The sequence below is a fragment of the Fundulus heteroclitus genome, chromosome 19 (assembly GCF_011125445.2).
Source record: "Fundulus heteroclitus isolate FHET01 chromosome 19, MU-UCD_Fhet_4.1, whole genome shotgun sequence".
NCBI lineage: Eukaryota > Metazoa > Chordata > Actinopteri > Cyprinodontiformes > Fundulidae > Fundulus > Fundulus heteroclitus.
Window position 1 is genome coordinate 3,792,673 of NC_046379.1, and position 19,899 is coordinate 3,812,571.

Below are 19,899 nucleotides of genomic sequence, written 5' to 3' on the forward strand. Positions count from 1 at the left end.
ACATAAAAGTATATGGCATTTGACATTTTAAAAGTTTTAAGTCCCCCTGAACATGAGATAATCCTCGTTATTCGATGCTGTAGCGCACATATTCCCTAGTTACTGGGGGGAAATAGGGAGTACCAATATGGCGGCTGGTGGCTTCAAAGCGACTCGTAATAACACTCCAGTGTATAATATAGCTCAGTGTCTGAAACCTGCAGTTCCACAGCCACAGGTGGCTCTCTTAATATTATTAAACGATTAAATAGTGCCCTGTTATTTGATTATTTTATGTACCCCTATAAAAAACAAACAAACAAACAAAAAAACACTGGCCCCAAATTGCCCCCCACTGGTAAATTTGGTGTAGAACCAGCACTTCTTCAAAGTTAGTAAAATCTTCCGTTTGGGATAATTTTATCACTTTTGGCCATTGATATTTGCTTTAAGGTGAATTAAATACGTGGCAGGACACTTTTAACAAGAGGTGGGCCCCCAGAATTGACGGTTCGGGGCCTCCTTCCACCGTGGATCCGGCTCTGTGTGGATGCTTTCTTGACATCGAGGGTCTTTTGTGTGTGTGTGTGTTTTTTTTTTTTTTTTTTGTGTGTGTTTTTTTTGGAGGAGCCCACCGCCAGCTCCCTTCCCCCCTTGTTGCGTGCGCGTGCGTGTGCAGGGTCTGGCAGCGTAACATCTGTGCGTGCGTACGCGGTCGTGATTGTTGTGAAGATGGCGGAGGGGGAGACAGAAAAGGAATATGATACACGGAAAGCCACCGAGGAGCTCCGCGGCCGCTTCCAGGCTCTGACCGCGGCTCTAAAGGAGAGCCGCCTGCCTCCGCTGGAAGCCTCCCTGCACTTCTGCCAGGATTTCTGCCAGGTTAGCCCGTTACGCCGCCGCTCATCCCGGGCAAGCCTGCAGCCCCTCTGGCTTCCTGGCCGAGGATGCGCGTCTACGTTTGCTACAACAATGTAGCCAAGGAAGCTAGCAGCTTAGCTAGTCGCCTGCATTTCTACGTTCAGGGTAGAGAGGCGTGGGGTCCGAAAAAAAGCCCACGGAGACGTTTTCCGTTTTCATAAATTTAGTTATGTGCAAAGTCCGGCTGTGAAAGCGAGGCGAGGTCGCTGCAGAGTCTGCCAACTGTGCAGCTTACTGCTCGCCTTTTGCAGGCCAGATAGCCCAGATGAATGCTGCTAGCTGGTATGCAGGGTCCCCCCCCCCCTCCTCCTCCTCTGCCTGCCCTGTGCGGTGGTCATGCTGTGCAAAAAAAAAAAAAAAAAGCTGCGTTAGCGAAAGCATTGATGTGCACAGAGAAATTCGCTCCCTTAAGGCTCGGAAAACGCCGCAGCGAGGCTAAAACCAGCGTTTTAAAGTGTTTTAAAATGGGGGGCCACTTTTGTGTGGGGGGCTTCATTGATCGCGCAGAGGCTGTGCTTTTCCTCCTTCCCCCCCCTTTCAACAGGATGCTAGCCCGGGCCTTTTTCCTCCAATTAATCCCGCTAATTACATCAGCGCAGATGTTAATTACAGCGTAATAGCCGTCGCCATCAACGCGCTTTACGCTGATGTCTGGGTTAGAAATGGAGCTTTTCCTCCTCCGTCTGCCCCGGAGAGCGTGATTTAGAGGGAAAAGTGTGTCACTGGTCACTGACTCCATTACATCCTCCTCATTAATTAGCCCCGGCTACCTACAGAGGACCGCAGGTCTCCATGTGACTCCATGCTGGACTGGTGAAAGCCGGGCTGCCCGGATTGGCCTCAGATTGGAGCTTCGCTTTTTTATTCAACTGGGAATTTATTTAACTTTTACGTTCGTTTCATGATAGTAAGAGAAACGATCTGTGTGCAGAGCAGCCATGCTTTGCTTTGGTTTGTGCCGTCACAGTTTATATTCTCAGTGCCAACATTTGATTGTTGCGTTAAAATCACCAAACTTAAGTTTTTCACGTTGTTAACTATTTCCGGTTTTCTTTGCTCCTGAGTTTTGATATTGTCTTTTTTTTTTTTTATGAAGGACTAGACTTAGACTTAGACAAACTTTATTGTCCTTTTGTATGCACAGAGTGCGTACAGAACGAAATTTCATTTGCATACAGCTTGAGAATTTCAGTGAATTGCAGTGGATTTCAGAATAAAGTAACTTTGGAGAATTGGCACACAAAAGAGGGGAAAATACACACAAATCTAACAGAAAATGAAAGAAAATACAACAATACCCATATTAATGCAACACAGCAAGAGCCCTAAACTTGGTCTGATTTCCATAAACCCAATACAACATGTCTAAGTAGGTACCGGTAGTCCCTGTCCTAGTTTCCATCCTAGCAAATGGAAAAGATGTGCAAAGACTGTAAATAAAATAAGCGATGAGCATTGAAGCATTAAATCAGTCCATCCATTGTCTATACCTGCGTATCTGTGGAATAAGTGGGGCTGGTGCTTATTTCCTGTGGTCATAGGGGCAAAAGGTGGGCTGCCAGTCCATCACAGGGCAAACAGCCATGCACAGACTCACCTAAGGGCAGGAAGCTGGAGTTGCACCATTGACCTCAGGGCAGGATTTGAACCCAGGCCCTTTTTGCTAGCCACTGTGCAGCCCCGTGTTAAATCAGCGAGAAATAAACGTGTTTTTCTGAATTTGACCCACCAATCACGTTCTCATTTATTCATATCATATGAAAAGTGCATGAAATCGCATCTTTTTGTTAAGTCTAGCAATAAACTGAAAACGACAGAACGGTGATTTTATGCATTTAAGGAATAGAAAATCATTATTTTTCAGCCAATCAGGCAGAAAACGAGCACATTTTCTGATCTCTGGTGGAGTAATTGTTGCAGCTTCTGCTCTTACGCGGTGTAAAAATCTCACAGGAGTGCTAAAACAGCGCATGCCACACGTTCTTTTTTATTTTACGGTGTCGTAAAATCAAGTTACTTTTGTGAGCGTGTGCCACAAATGCAGTGGCTCGCGTCTAAGAATATAATAAGTAGTTGGATGGTGATTTTTAAAAAAAAAGGGAACCAATCTGTGCGCATCTTACCTGTTCAGGTATTTCAGGTGAAAACGACCAGACAAAAAGCTGTTCCGGGTTTTCTGTTAAACACTACAGAAGTGTAAAAGAGTCCAGCCTTGGTGGGTAATGTGTTTATGGACTTAAAATGTTGAGGGAAACTTTAGAGGCACTTAATGAATAAAAAAATAATCTTATTTTTGTTTTTTTCTTTCCCCTTAACCTCCCGATTAAGGGTAAATGATCGCTAAGTTCATTAAATGGATCAAAACTAAAAATTCCCACTGCTTTTGGTTGACAAATGCACCATTTAGCTGAAAGATTTGATGCACTTTAATGTGAGTTTCATAAAAATCAGATGTGGACCCAATCTTCGATGCATAAATAATGATAATTTTGTCATTTCTTATTCTTCTGTTGGATTCAAAACTACTACAACCAGCAGCGCACTTCTATTCTTTTTTATGCAGCATAGTCTGCTGAGAATAGCCTAATCGGTGCCTCTATAATAAAAAATTACATGTATTTATATATCAGGTTATTTTTCAAGCAAAACTATGAAATATTCATTAACAAAGTGTTTTAATTAACACATTATGTGACTGTTTCGACCATTGGTTTTGCATGGTAACGGTGTGCAACCCATTTTCTGATGCCGGCGCTGCTGTGTGTTTCCCACAGGTTCTGGTGGAACATGCTGGTCGTTGGAAAACGGACGAAGACCCGCTGCCCCTGCTGGAGGTTTACACCGTGGCCATCCTCAGCTTCGCCGAGGCTGCTTCCTGTCTCTCCTCCGATTGTGAAAACGTGCCACTCCTACTTGAAAAGTTAGCGTTGTGAGTAAAACCGGCGAGTCGTCTCTTTACCAAAGAACGAATGATCTCCTGTTGGTTATTTTTATTTTTTTATGCAAGTGTGAAATAGCACACGTTTATTTCCAGCCCTGGCCTGTATTTTGGGTTATATAACCAGTAGTGTAAACGTGATTAGAAAAAGAATAAAATGAGTGGAAATCAGCCCCTGTGATGAATCCTGGCTAAACAATAACACCAGAACTTATGTATTAGGTAGATATGGATGCATTGTATTTGATAATGAGATAAAACCAGAGTAAACACACAGATTTAATTAAATGTAGACATAGAAAGTGGAAATAGTCTACAGAGGACACCCAGATGTTTGTGTGAAGGTCAGGTCTCTGCAGGTCAAGTCTCACACAGATCCACATTTCCCACAATCCATCTGTCAGATCCCAGGGGGAAATTAAATAATTTCCCCCTGGGATCATTAAAGTAAGTCTGAGTCTGAGTACATTTCTACATTCATTGCATCGTCCCTCAACCTTCCCATTTTTCTTCTTTTTATTGTTTGTGGCGCCATTCATTTTTGACCTCGGCTGTATTTCAGGCTGAGGAATTCACATGATATTATTTTACGCTGTGGTAAAATTGCCATTCCCAGAAATTCACTCGTCACCTTTAACTGGCTTCCTGTAGTTGGTTTGGAAAGTCAGTCACAATATTCTTATTGTGTTAGACATAGTTTTACTCTGTATTATCTATCTATCTATCTATCTATCTATCTATCTATCTATCTATCTATCTATCTATCTATCTATCTATCTATCAAATATTTATACGAGTTGGATAGTGATGAAGCTGGATCAGAAGATTTTTGGTTGTCTACTGGAGGGAAGTGGTACATTGTCAACACACACACACCGACAACCATATAGCGCAAAATATAGTGACTTGTGTTTATATAATATTTACAAAAATATTTACAGACAGATACTTGAAAATTTAACTCCATAAATCCCCGCAAATGTTTTTTCTCTGCCAAAGCAAAAAGTTCCAGCAGTTCAACTCCCTGAAGGGAGTAAAAGGGCTGTTGTCAGGATCCAGCTGAGTTCAGAGTAGAAATGAGAATGTGGTTGTAGCCTTGAACACCGCCTACCGCCCTGGAAGGAGGATTTAACGGATCTCCTGGTTCTGATTAAGGTTAGCTCACCATCAGTTTGATCAGATCGGCAACAGACAGGAATCAGGAACCTGGCCTGAATAAAAAAGGCCTAATAATAAATAACCCTGGGTTTTAACAGTATCAAAAATCATATAAATATAATCAATACATGTACATTATAGTAAATAAATTCCTAACATAAATAAAATTAACTCTTCAAGTATTAAAGTTCTCAATATTCCACCTTAGCAGATAATATAGAATTAGCATTTCACCATTTCAGTGTATCTTGTAGTTTAATGCTTCAAGGTTAAGAATTATTTCAATTCAATTCAATTTTATTTATATAGCGCCAATTTATGATACACGTCATCTCAAGGCTCTTTCCAAAGTCAGACTCCATCAGATCCTCCAGATTGGTGAGAAAGTTTCCTCTCTAAGAAAACCCAGCAGGTTGCATCAAGTCTCTCCAAGCAGCATTCACTCCTCCTGAAAGAGCGTAGAGCCACAGTGGACAGTCGTCTGCATTGTTGATGGCTTTGCAGCAATCCCTTATACTGAGCATGCATGAAGCGACAGTGGAGAGGAAAACTCCCCTTTAACAGGGAGGAGAACCTCCAGCAGAACCAGAACCAGGCTCAGTGTGAACGCTCATCTGCCTCCACCCACTGGGACTTAGAGAAGACAGAGCAGAGACACAGAAAGCACAGAAGCTCACATTGATCCAGGAATCTGTTCTACATTAGATGGTAACTTATTACAGTAACAGTGCCATTCAGAATACAAATGTTTGAGCGTATTCAAATAAAGTTTGATAGCAATAGCATTTACCCATCAGAGCCCAAACAATAACCTGGAGCCTCGCGTTAGCAAGCTAGCTCCAGAACAACAAAAACAACAATTACCAGTTCTAAAAGTGGAGAGGCATCAGTCGGACGCGGCAACACAAGCATCAGATAACGTTTACAAACGGCTTGCAGCCCAGCTGTGGCAGCTACGAATAGCATCTCCTACCTTGTGTGATGAGCAGCAGCTGTCTAACGAGACACTGATGGTGACAAGCTATTACCAGTTACGTGATTATGAAATCCCGTCAGAATGAAATCACGCGAGAATAAATGTACCGAATGGTAGGAAACAAACTAATTAAGGAAAAGAGGACCTTTTCAAACAAATCTTTAAATTAATAAAATAAGTAAAAATATAATTCTGTAAGAAAATAAATTGTTTTTTCGGAACCCTAATTTCAACCACAAAAATAAAATGGTAAAGGGAAAACAATACTCAAAATAATAATGAAAAGTGACTAATGGAAATGGGGAAGTTTCCGATGGAAAAGGGAAAAATTAGTCAAGTTGTTGTTGACTAATTTATATTATATTATGAGAATCACAAAAAAGTCACAGAAAGTCGGAAATGTATCCTACAGAAAATTGCAGAAAAGCTGCAAGAGAGTCAATATATATTATACTATATATTTATGCTGGTTAAAGGAATCGTGGGTAATTTGCACGTTTTCTGCTCTGATAGGCAGCAGGAAATTGATTTAAATCAGCTTAATGACGTTTGGGGAAGCTGTGAAGTAAACTGCACTACTCCTCCAATCCAGCAGATGGCAACGATAAGAAAACTTAAAGTATAACTCACCCCAAACTTAACAGGGTTTTTTTTTCAGATAAACTGTGTAACCTGGGCCAAAGGGTGCAACAATAATGTTACTGAGCAAATATTTACACAACCCTGCGTTTGGGGGGATTAAGAGTCCTCCGGCTGAAAAGACAGTACTGTTGAAAACCATTAGAAGTCACCATTTTCAGAGCGAATTGTTCATTTTCATGTTTAGTCTCCTAGATAAGTTAAATAAAACAATCCCGCTATGAAGCTCATATTTAATCTAAGCCAAACCGGTTTGCTCCTAACAGATGAAACACTGAAATAAGGTTAGAAGGCATCTGACTGAGCTATAGGTGTGTTCAACAAAGCCAGCGGGAGTTTTTATTTAGTTTTATGCAGCGAGAACGGACATCTCCGAAAACCTCAGAGCACTTTTGCAATTAAGCGGGGTCTCGGTGAGTTTCACACAGCCACATTCTCATCTGAAAACATCAGAAAAGTGTAGTTGGGTGTAATAAAAATGAAACTTTAATCCCACTTTTTGCCCCTCCTGTTTGAACAAGCCGACTCCCCCAGACCGGGAACTTTAATCCAGGAAAGTGTGGAGTCCGGAAATTGAAATTACTTGGCTAATTGACGTGACGCCAGCAGTAAGATCGCTATCCGCCCACACTGAAGTGTACCCAGAGGCCTGTTAACTGATCATAGCTGACAACTCATGCAACCAGACGTTGCAAATGTACAAATATCCAAAACAACAGCAGAACTAGCATCAAGCATTTCCCTTTAATTTAGCCTCTAAGCATGCAGTGTTTAAGGATTGCGTTGCCTCCGTACCGTCGATCACTGCTGTGGTCAGCGGCTCAGCTCAGCCGCCTGCCTTCATCCATCTTCCCTTACCCGACGTTTAATAATTTTTACTGATGGTTTCTAACCGACTAAGATTTAGATCGACTCAACAGGCGGCGCCACGTCAATAGTGTCGAAACGCGGGGCGAGATTTTAGAGTCCCAGGTTACGGTAGGGCTGAATGATTTTGGAAAATAAGCTAATTGCGATTTTTTTTTCTTAATATTGCGATTTTTAATGTTTAACTTATCATGTTTTTTAAACATATACAAACAACAAATCATTTTGTTTCCTCGCTGTGCTGCTTAGTTGCTAAAAGACCCGCAGCATCTAAACTCAGAGCAGAAATGATTGCGTTCTGCCTACGATATATTTCAATCAAAATTGCAATTTTGACTTTTCTCTGCATTAACTGCAAGCAACAAAAATGGCCTCTAAATAAAGATGTTTGTAAACAAGGACTATTTAAAACAAGAACTTTTAATGTTTCTATTAATCAGAATATTATTCAAGAGAACAGCTTTTAATTGATTTGGACATCAATCCTTGTAGAAGATAAAGTGCAACCAACAAGCAAGTCTATGTATTAAACTGATTGATCTGTACTTAATGCTATGTATGATTATATAAACTCTAAAACAAGTAATAAAATTAGATTATCTCACTGCTGCAACTGTCTTCCCTTCCATGTGGAGGCAAACCCACTTTAAACATTTTACCAACACCTAATGGACGTGTCTAATTCCCTAATTGTTACATAGCCAAAAATTGCAGACTTTGCGATTTGGAAATAGTTTTTTTTTTTAAATCGCGATTATATTGAAAATGCGATTAATTGTTCAGCCCTAGGTTACGGTTGAACGTTCCTACGAGGGAAAACTGTTTTTTTCAGACCCTTAAGAAGGAGCAGAAGTAAGAACCAGTTGTGGTGTAACACTTTCAGGATGTTTTTTTTTTATTTTTTTATTTTTTATTAACAATTATAAGGATCACACATCTAATTTAGTTATAAATCATCCAGATTTTCTGTAATTTCGTTAAAAATGTCAACCTTTTCCTTCCGTTCGTCAGCTTTTATTCCGCCTACAGAGCGGCTGTTACCCTCTCCTGTTTTTCCCCACTTTGTGTTGAATGTGTGCACATCCTTGACCTAAATGGGGCTTTAACGAATGGCTGTGCTGGATTCACAGGAGCTGTGTGGAGCTGCTGCTTTCAGTGCCCCAGCATGTCCCTGGTGCCTTATGGGAGGAGTTTCAGTCCTCCGTGAAGGTCAGTATCCCGCCGCTCATTACAGCTTTGCTGCTGCTTATCTCTGCGATCATAAGGAGCGGTTTAATGCCGTGTTTATGCAGTATGATTTATGTTTTAAAAAGGCAAGGTTTACGTCAGTAAAGCTACTCCAGACGTCAGATTCTGCAATTCTGTGTAACTGAAAGCTTCGTAGTTGTGAAGTTTTTGCACATTTCTTGATGTTCTGCTGCAGTTGGCACACAGCCTTTTGCAAGAAAGTGGGAGCACACAGCTCCGTCTGCTCTCAGTTCTGGCACAGCAGGACGGCGTATGGGCCAACACCACATTAAGCAGCATCCTGTCCAATCAGATTCCTCGGCCTGATCAAGGTTAGTGCCCCCCCCCCCCTTTCCCATCCTTAATGATCCGAGACACATCATGTCGAAATCTGCTGTTGTCGGTGCATGGAGTAACTGTTAGTTAGGCGCTTACTGTGATTTCCTTCTCGCTTTTCTTGGCCCCTTAGTGCACGAGTATCTTGAATCCGAAGGCCCCACACTTCTCAACATGCGAATCAAGCACCTTATCAAAGTGGACAGCGTTGATAAAGCTGCTGTCCTGGCGAAGATCTGCTCGGATTATCCAGGGTATGAAGGAAAAGGCAACTTCAAGCAGACCTACTTGGTTTGCATCTGCATGACAAAGAGTCAGGAGCAGCTGAGGGAAGAGGTAAGACACGGCTGCTCGTTTACCGCCGCCTTACACAGAAGTCACACGACGGAGCTGCTAAAGACAATTAGATCGGCAAAGTCACATATAGTGGCTCTTAAACTGGTCCAAACATGTGTTAAAATAAACAATCGAGCCAAAAAAAAGATGAATTTCATGAGTTTTCCATATTTAACGGGACAAACGCTGTTTTCAATCTAGCTAAATACAAGCTAATCTGTGGAAATCATTCAGTTTTCCTGAGTTCACGCTTCAACGCGTGGACTTTATAAAAAAAAAAGAGAAATCTAGAGTGTTGACCCGAAATTCTAGCCGGAGAGGCGTGTTTTAAAGTTTATCCAAACCAACTTTATTTCTAAAGCACTTTAAAATGTCCCTAAGTAAACAATAGGGTAGAAAAATACACAGACTGAAATACATAAATTAGATAAAACAATAAAAGCATAAAATATGAACTTAAAAGTCTGTAATAAAAGTAACTTAACCTAACAGGCTAAAATAAACATCTCACTTAGGCTACGTTCTCACCGCAGGTCTTAATGTTCAATTATTTTTCTTTCTTTCTTTTTTTTTTGTTGTTGCTGAAATCTAATTTTTTAAGGTTGCCGTCCATATTACTATAAAATGTGACTGCGAACGGTTCAGGACCACAAAGCTACTCTGTCCTCCTGACAGAGAGCTTGTAAACGTGAAGGAGTGATATTACACACTTAGAATATTTAGTGCGCCTTATAATCCGTTATGGTCTGAAAATATGGTTAAAAAAAAAACCTCAGACAAAAAACGGATAGCGGCCGGCGTCTCTCCTTAATATTAGAAAGCTGTTGAGCAACGGGAGCCGATGATATTAAGACCAAATCATAGCAAGACGAAGTAAGGTTAGAACTTAGACTTAGACAACTTTATTTGTCATTCTGTATGCACAGAGTGCGTACATAACGAAATTTCGTTGCATACAGCTTGTAAATTGTAGTAAAATTAATTAGAAGAAAGCAGCACAGCTATTAATGTTCTTTTCTGGAGCGGTAGCTGCTGCTGCTACTATGATGTGATAAAAATGCGACATGACCGTTCAGACTGCGGACGGTTTGGAAAAAAATCCGATACGCATCCGAATTAGTACCACACGTGGAAGTGGCACGGATCGGATTTGGGTCGCGTTTCCCTGCAGTTTGAACGTAGCCACAGTGTCAAATGCAAAAGCAAAGAGATGAGTTTTAAGTAGCTATTTAAAATCAGAGAGATGAGTTCCTCTTTAATGCACAATGGAAGATCGTTCCACGATCGCCCCGAAGCTCACGGTTAGTTTTGGGCACATCAGGGAGCAACTGATGAGCTGACCTGAGGGAACGGGAGGGTGCATGAAGGTGCAGCAGCTCAGAAAGATAAGAAGAGACTTAAAAACAAGAACTCATCTAGACCAGAACACAGATCTGCAACAGGAGCATTTTTTATGTCTGTATGTTTAAGGATTTATATTTTCTATGTATTTATTCATACCTGTGTTTGTTTTACCGTTTTTTTTGGGTCTATTATTGAGTTTACCTGCGTGTTTCCGCGGGTCATTTCCTGCCGTCACACCGAGTAGGAAAATCTCAAAACAACAAAATGCACCGTTCTCAAGGAGTTTTATTCTTTTATAATCTGCTCATCCATCCATCCATCCATCCAAAAAATAAAATATCTAATCAAATCTCCACTCGGTGACACCAAAAATGTGCCGAGCTCTTCTCGTCTATCCTGTTCCGCTCCAAACTTCTGCCTCTGCGTACTTTTGGTTTATGTGTGTATTGGCCCAGACTAGTAGGAACTAAAGGTTATCATGCATTTACTGAATAAAAGAAATAAAACTTATCCAGATTTTGATGTGTTTGAGCAGAACTGGTCAGTTCAGATGTCTGGCCGACCTTTAGAGACTCTTTATGACCAAGGAATGGGACTCAGAGTGGCTTTATATATTTCACTGACGTACTTTCTGGGTTTGTCTTTAACAGATTTCGTCGATAGATTGCAAAGACGCTCTGGAAATGATCTGCAACCTGGAGTCGGAGGGCGATGAGAAGGCAGCGCTGTGTTTGTGCACGGCCTTTCTGAAGCGACAGCTCCTTCAGGGAGACGTTTACTGTGCCTGGTGAGTGCTGCAGCCGATGGACGATTATCTTTACTATAATAACCAAGAGGGGGAAAAAAAGGATAAATGAGAAGATTGTTCATATATTTTGATGTTAAACCAGATTTTAGTTGATATCTGCCACAGGCTGCCACCTGCTTTCAGTTTTAGGCAGTTGTCTGCAAAGTTTTTAGAAGTCAGTCAATCAATTTCAGATGTTTTGTTTTCATTTGTACAGTTTTAAAGAAACTCGTGAGATAACGGTGCTTATTTGCTGCTTATTTGCCCCTTTTTAATCTCTGGTTCCCATCAAGTAAAAAGATTTTGTCAGATCTTAAGTAGGGCTTAACAATTAATCGCATTTTCAATATAATCGCGATTTAAAAAAACGCAATTTCCAAATCACAGAGGTCTGCAATTTTTGGCTATGTAACAATTAGGGAATTAGACGCGTACTTTAGGTGTTGGTAAAATGCTTAAAGTGGGTTTGCCTCCACGTGGAAGGAAAGACAGTTGCAGCAGTGAGATAATCTAATTGTAATACTTGTTTTAGAGTTTATATAATCATACATAGCATTACGTTCTGGTCAATCAGTTTAATACATAGACTTGCTTGTTGGTTGCACTTTATGTTCAACAAGGATTGATGTCCAACTCAACTAAAAGCTGTTCTCTTGAATAATATTCTGATTAATAGAAACATTAAAAGTTCTTGTTTTAAATAGTCCTTATTTACAAAAATCTTTATTTAGACGCCATTTTTGTTGCTTGTGGTTAATGCAGAAAAAAGTCAAAATTGCAATTTTGGTTGAAATATATTGTAGGCAGAACGCAATAATTTCTGCTCTGAGTTTAGATGCTGTGGGTCTTTTAGCAACTAATCTGCACAGCGAGGAAACAAAATGATTTGTTGTTTGTATATGTTTAAAAAGACATGATAAATTAAACTGGGGGGAAAAAATCTCATTAAATCGCAATATTAAGAAAAAAAAAACGCAATTAGATTATTTTCCAAAATCGTTCAGCCCTACTCTTAAGCTTGGCTTTATCGGCCCTGGAGTGGTTTGTGGGTTTGGCCGATTCTGTAGTCCTGCTCTCTTGATCTCTCCCTGTAATTGGGCCCAATGCCTCCCCCTTTATTTACCAGCCCTGTCCTCTTTTTCTTGTGCGTTTTCCAGGGAACTCACGCTGTTCTGGAGCAAGCTGCTCATGCGGCTGGAGGCGTCCGCCGATTCGTTTCTCCGACACAGCAAGGAGATGGCCCTCCTGTGCGGAAATGTCTGCCACATTCTGTTTCTCATCAAAGTTATCCAAAACGAGGTAAAGCAAAACGCACCTTTACCTGTTAGAGTCACTGTAAAACCTCCGTTAAATGTGTGCTGATGTTAAACTCGCGCCTCAGTGGGATAAAAGTAATTTCTTGGCATTTATTGTATGTTTTTTTTCCTCTAGGTTGGAGAGGTGGGGCTTCCAGTCTGCGTAGAAATGTGTATTCAGGCTCTAAAAATGACCTCCAGTGACCACAAAGAAAGCAAGTCTACCCTCTGCAAGACCATTTCCTGCCTGCTGCCCACTGATCTGGAGGTGAAGCGGGCGTGCCAGCTGACCGAGTTCCTCCTGCAGCCCACCGTCGACTCGTACTACGCCGTGGAGTCGCTGTACAACGAGCCCGACCAGAAGCCGGAGGAGGACGGCAGCCTGCCGGTGCCCAACTCCCTGCGCTGCGAGCTGCTGCTGGCCCTGAAGACGCAGTGGCCCTTCGATCCGGAGTTCTGGGACTGGAAGACGCTGAAGCGCAACTGCCTGGCGCTGATGGGCGACGAGGCGGCCATCGTCTCGTCCATCGACACGCTCAACGACACGGACGAGCAGGACGTGGAGAGCGCGCTCGGCAAGCTGCCCGAATACAAAGACCTGGAGGATTTCTTGCTCACCACCACCAACGAGCTCAACGAAATCACCGACGAGAAGGAGAAGAACCGAGAGGCCAAGAAGCTGCGGGAGCAAGGCTTCGTGTCCGCCCGCTTCAGAAACTGGCGTGCCTACATGCAGTACTGCGTCCTGTGCGACAAGGAGTTCCTGGGCCACAGAATCGTCCGTCACGCCCAGAAGCACTTCAAAGACGGCGTGTACCTTTGTCCGATCTGCGCCGACAGCTTCGAAAGCAGGGAGGTGCTGGAGCCGCATGTAGCATCGCACGTGAAGCAGTCGTGCAAAGAGAGACTGGCGGCGATGAAAGCCGCGCGGAAGGTAACCAAAGCGCCCCAGTCGCCCAAAAGCCTGACCAAGATGGTGAAGGCGGTGGCCAGGGCGAGCATGAGTCCCGTGAAGATCGAACCCCAAGTCGCCGACATCTCCGCGTCGCCCGTGAAGCTGCAGCAGCCCCGCCCCGACACCCAGATCAGCCAAGACTGTTACTGTCCCGTGACAAACTGCACCAAGGCGTTCAAGTTCTTCCGCAACCTGATGGCCCACGTCCGCTCCCACAAGGACGACGAGGAGGCCACGAGGTTCCTGGAGATCCAGAAGCAGAAGGTGGTGTGCCAGTACTGCAGGAGGCAGTTCGTCAACGTCCGCCACCTCAACGACCACCTGCAGATGCACTGCGGCAACAAGCCGTACATATGCATCCAGCTGGACTGCCGGGCCAACTTCAACTCCAACTCGGAGCTCCTCATGCACAGGAAGACGCACGGCGAGTTCAAAGCCCAGTGCATGTTCCCCAACTGCGGGCAGGTGTTCGGCGAGGCCTACCTGCTGTACGACCACGAGGCCCAGCACTACCTCACCTACACCTGCCCGGCCGAGAGCTGCGGGAAGATATTCTACGCGGAGTCCGAGTTCCTGGCTCACCAGGAGCATCACAGGGCGAACGAGGCTGTGAGCAGCTTCGTCGTCTCCAACCAAAACCCCGCGCTCCCCGCAAAGCCCGCCGCTCCGCCCGAGGGCGCGCCGCTTCACGACGACGCGCAGCTCGCCGGCTACAACCGAGACGCACTTATGAAGGAAGCCTCAAAGGCACATGTGGCGTCGTGCCGCTCACCAGGGGTGGCTAAGGATCCCGCCAACATGAAGGTGAAGCACTCCATCGAGAACATGTTGAATTCAATGGCAGTTCCGGGGATGAAAGACGCAGAGCAATGCTTCACGCCGCTGACTAACCCGGCGCCCGCCGACGGCAATCTGCCGCCGGACGTGCCGCACGTGCAGCTCCACGCTCCTCCGGCGTACCCGGTCCCCTGCGCGGCCAATCCCGCGCCAGCTCCGCCGAAGGAGGCGCCGCGCGGCGACTTTCAGAGGATCGCGCCGCAGATCCTCACCGCCAAGCAGATCAAGACGGAAGTGCCCGGCTCCATGCAGGGATACCCGTCCGGCGTGCCGGGCGTCCCCGCGGGGAACGAGGAGAACCTGCACTGCTGCCCGAGCAGCGTCTGCTCCCGGGCGTACAGCACCAACAAGAGTCTGTCCCGGCACGTCAAGAAGCAGCACCCGGAAATCTTCGAAGACTGGAAGCTGGCGAAGAAGTACAACAAGGTGGCCAAAATCACGGCGAAAAAGGGGCAGAAGCACTCCCACCCGCCAGCGATACTATGCAACAAAGCAGCCGTGCAGCAGATGGATTATCCGATGGGATGCTCCGCCTCACCCTCTCAGTGCTATCCTGGGTCAGTCGAGCCCGTGCCTATAACCCCGATGGTCAATCCCTCGGTGTACCCCTCCTGGGGATCCGGGAGCAACCCCGCCGCAGTCATGCAGTCGGACCTGTCGCAGTCGTGGTCTCCTCCCATGAACAATTGCTACCCCGACAGCTTCAACATGAGCGAGTACTCGTCCCGCAGCTATCCCGCCTGGCCGGCAGACCCCTATCAGAACCCCCTGCCTCACCCCTCGGACCGGGACCCCTCCATGGCAGCTATGCACGCTCCCGCCATGTCGCCTGCGCCTTCGGAGTCGACCCTAATGTCTCAGTACGTCTCCAGCTCCCTCATGCTGGACAACGGCGGGCACATGCACAACGGAGGACATCAGTACGGGCTGATGCACGCCGAGCATCCAGACGGCAGGAAGGGCGGCGCCGGCCTGATGGGACACCACCTGGACAGCAGCAACAGCCTGTCCACCGTCGACACCCTTCCCGACGGGAGCTACCACACGCCGTACGCGGCGAGCGAAAACTCCTGCCTCACCCAGGGCTCCTCCGTCGACGTGCCGCTGAAGTGCGTGAGCCCCGAGTCGCAGGTCGCCTTGAAGGTTCCCAGCGCGGTCGCCAAAACGGAGAGCAGGTCGAACCCCGGCTACGAGCAGATGGACAACCCCGGCGACGGGCAGATGGACAACCCGGGCGACGGGCTGGTCGGCAGCCCGCACGCCGCCGTCCCCGCCGACTTCCCGTACGACGAGGAGTGCCCCGACGCCGACTGCCGGGCCAACCCGCCGGACGAGAAGAGCGGCGAGCCCGACGCCCTGAAGGCAAAGCGCAGCCGGCTGAGCAAGCGGACCAAGTGGCCGGCCATCATCAAAGACGGGAAGGTGATCTGCAGGAGGTGTTTCAGGGAGTTCACCAGCACCAAGTCCCTCGGCGGGCATCTCTCCAAGCGCTCCCAGTGCCGACCTCTGGACGAGATCGACCTGACGGCGGACCTTCCCACGTCCTTCCTGGACTTCCTCAACGACCCCCACGTGCCCGACACCAACGGCGCGGTGTTCGGCGTGCCGAACGGCGACTTCTCCGACGCCTCGTCCAGCCTCGCCGCCCTGACTCTGCCCGTGATGCTGAAGCAGGAGCCTCAGAGCACAAGCGTGACGGACGAGTCCAGCCCCTTCCCCGTTTGCCCCGAGGGCCGGCAGGAGAAGCCGGCGGAGGCGCCCGAGCCGCCGCCGCCGCCGCCGCGCGTCGGCCCCTCCCGCGAGGACAACCTGACGGAAATCTCCAGCGCCTTTCAGAAGCTGGACTTGATCGAGGCGGCACAGGAGAAGATGAGGAACGCCGCCATGGCCTTAGAGCAGAAGGAGAAGGCCTCCGAAGCAGAGAAGAGTAAAACGCAAAGCAAAGGCAACGAGAAACCCAGCGAAAAGGTGCCTAAGCCTTTTAAATGCGACCAGGACGACTGTGAGTACTCGTTCATGACGAAGGAGTCCCTGTTCAAACACTTGAGCAAGATACACGACCTCTCCAACGAGGTGATCGAAGAGCTGAAGAGGACACCGTTCAAGCTGTCGCCGTATTCCTGCCAGGTCTGCCTGAAGACGTTCACCAGAACCACGGGCCTGAGGATCCACTACGAGAAGGTCCACCGGCTGTCCAAGGCGGAGATGCAGAAGCTGAAGATCAGCGCGCGGAACCGCCGCGCCTTCAGGCTCAACAAGGACGCCGCGCTCGGCAGTCAGCCCAACAGCGAGCGCGGCCCCAACCCCCCCGCCGCGGGATCCGCACCTCTGATGCCTATTTTAAAACAAGAACCAGTCGACATTGCGATAGCTCCTCAACCCGACGCCGCCGCTCCTCCACAGGTTCCTGAAGTCGCTCCGGGAGAGGCAGCGAATCAGGCTCCGACACCTGAGGTACTGACTGTTACACGGCTGCCGTCGCCCACAAACTACCTGAATGAAAGGCCGCCGGCGGCCGCGGCACCGCCCCCGGCTCCTAAACTGACCCCAGAGCGCCCCAAAGCAGCTGTCGTGCACAGGAGTCCGAAAAAGAAAGTGAATTCCTGCGTGAAAGAGAAACGGAGTCCGGTAACCAAGGCAGACGTGCACCAAGAAAGACCCGAGCCGTTTCAGAACGTAGCGAGAGAGCCGCAGACCCCCGGCGCCTCCGCCTGCGCTTCCCCCGAGAAGCCGAGCAGCTCCAAAAGCACGCCGACGAAGGAGGAGAGGAAGGAGAAAGCCCCGAAGCGGCTGAGCCTCAAATTGTGCGAGACGGCGGACAACGCCTTCAGTCCGTACAGACCGTACCGCTGCGTTCACGAGGGGTGCACCGCGGCGTTCACCATCCAGCAGAACCTGATCCTCCACTACAGGGCCATGCACCAGGCGTCGCTTCCCCCCGCCAAAGCCGAGCCCGAGGCCCAGGAAGACGTGCCGGAGGCGGAGCCGGAGCTCAGTCAGAACGTCGGGACAGACGAGGAGGTCAGGTGTCAGGTGAGGAACTGCTCCAGGGTGTTCATGGGAATCACGCGGCTGGTGCAGCATTACCTCCTGCTGCACAAGTTCACCTGCGACAAAGCCACCGCCATGTTGGCCAGCATGGCCCTGGGCACGTTCAGCTGCGACCGGCCCGAGTGCGCGCTCCCCTTCGACTCCGTGGAGAAGTACATCGAGCACATCAAGAACTACCACAAGGAGATCGCCGTTTCCGAGCGGGGCTCGGTGGACCCGACGTTCCGGTGCGAGTACGACGGCTGCGACCGCGTCTACACTACAAAGTCCAACCTGCTGCGTCACCTGATCAAGAAGCACGACTACGTCTACGACCCCAAGTCGACGGACGGCCGACGGACCAAATCGATCGGGCTCTTTCCGGGCGTCAACAACGGGAAGGAAAACGTGGAGAGCAAGTTCAAGGTGAAGAAGAAGAACACTAAGAAGAAAGACGGGAAGGCCATCGAACACTGGACCAGCTTTGGGAAGCCTACGCTAAAGTCCCACGAAGAGGCGTCGGCCATGTGCACCAAGAAGTCCGCCCTGCAGTACCCGTGCATGATCATCGGCTGCGACGCCGTGGAGCGGGCGGAGCGGAGCATATTCAAGCACTACGCCACTCACGGTCTCACGGAGCGATACATCGAGGACCAGAGGAGTCAGTTCATCTTCTGCAAGAAGTGCTCGCGCTCCAGATTCAGAGACGCGGGCAAGTCGGAGGGCGCGTCCAGCTCCTCCGAGACGGAGCCGGACGAAGGGGAGAAGCCCGCCGAGCAGAAAACCGAGGAGGAGGGGGAGCTGGCGGTGGAGGAGGAGGAAGAAGAGGAAGAAGAGGAGGAGGATGAGGAGGAGAAAACACCAGAAGAAGAAAGCAAGATCCCCGCCGACGTAACCGCAGAATCTCAAGCTTCCAGCGCGGCACAAGGAGGCGTTAAAAGAGGGCGTCCCAGAAAGCCTCCCCACCCGACACCAGCCTGTCCACAGAGGATCCAGACCCTGAGGAACCGCCTGACTGTTAGCAGCTCCACCGAGAACTCGAATCCCGGGACCCCGACGCCCCCGGAGCAACGGGAGGACGGGGCCCCCGCGGAGCCGTTCAAGCCTCTAGGGCTGGAGGACTCCTTCCTCAAGTTTCTGGAGACCACGGAGACGACGAACACGAACGCGTGCAAGCGCAAACTGAACGAGAACCCCGGCGCGGACGTGCCGCCCAAACGGAAGCAGACGCTCAAACGGAAAGCCGCGTTCAGGAGCAAGAAGGTTAACGAGCTGACGAACGGCAGCGACGTGGTGGACTTCAGAAATCCGCTAAATCTTAAGTCGGCGAGTAATGTAAAAATTGTTATGGATAAAACGTTTTCGGAAGGGGCGGAGTCCGTGCTCAAGCAGTTACAATATATGAAGCCGATGGTTATTATTAAGAAGTGGCTTCTCAGCAGGTCATAGCCCAGTGTTTGGTTTTTAACTCAATATTACTCAGGATTTGAGATGTTATGCTGCAGAATGGTTTTGTTTCATAAAGCATCAGATTTCCAACTGTTAACAGTCATTACCACAGGTGACGATGAAATGGCCTATTTTATACTTCATTAAATAATGTCTCGGATGATTTTAAATATGTATGTTAGTTATAATAACCAGGTAATCTATAGGGCATAGATTTTAGAATCATGTTTGTATTTATGCTTAGTACTGAAGATGTTTCTTTTTTTTTTTTTCTTTTTGCTAAATGGACACTTTTAAAGAAAACAATGTTTTTAATATATCCCTATGGGATTTCAAGTTCTGTTTGTATTTATTTCATCCTTTTTCAACACTAGTAGACCTATCTGTAATATTTACATGTCTTCCACAAAGTGTTCAATAAAATGTTACTGGGTCTTTTTTTTTTTTTTTTTTTGTAAAACACTGTCTGGAGATCTGATATTTTTCCTTTATCGTTTAGATTGGTTTATAAAATGGTCTGCTTGATCTGTAAACACTAGAACGTGGCTCAGTTATGGTTCTGATTAAATTTGAGAGGCCTGTAAGATACTAATGTCTTGACTTTACGTGTTGAGGGACTGGTCCTTTTTTATATTATGAATACAGAAACAGTATGCATTATATTTAAGGGTGAAATTTTAAAATACTTATGAGTTACAGTCTCTGTGTCAAGATGGCAAAATGTTTTTGTGGATTTAATTTTACTGTGATCTGGTAGATGTGTCCACTCTTCTTGTTTTAATTGAAAATCGCAAAGTTGTAGAAACATTTTCAAGGCGATATTGT

At 46.9% G+C, this 19,899-nt stretch overlaps 1 protein-coding gene across 1 annotated transcript; it reads left to right on the top strand.

Annotated features, from left to right (window-relative positions):
- The first annotated feature begins 646 nt into the window (after positions 1-646).
- znf292a (zinc finger protein 292a) lies at positions 647-19,514 on the top strand. The gene is made up of 8 exons (XM_012867813.3): positions 647-861; positions 3,675-3,829; positions 8,609-8,687; positions 8,902-9,037; positions 9,175-9,377; positions 11,372-11,508; positions 12,666-12,807; positions 12,940-19,514. The coding sequence occupies exons 1-8, from the start codon at positions 712-714 to the stop codon at positions 19,072-19,074; spliced, it is 7,137 nt and encodes a 2,378-aa protein (XP_012723267.2). The 5' UTR covers positions 647-711; the 3' UTR covers positions 19,075-19,514.
- The last annotated feature ends 385 nt before the right edge of the window (positions 19,515-19,899 follow it).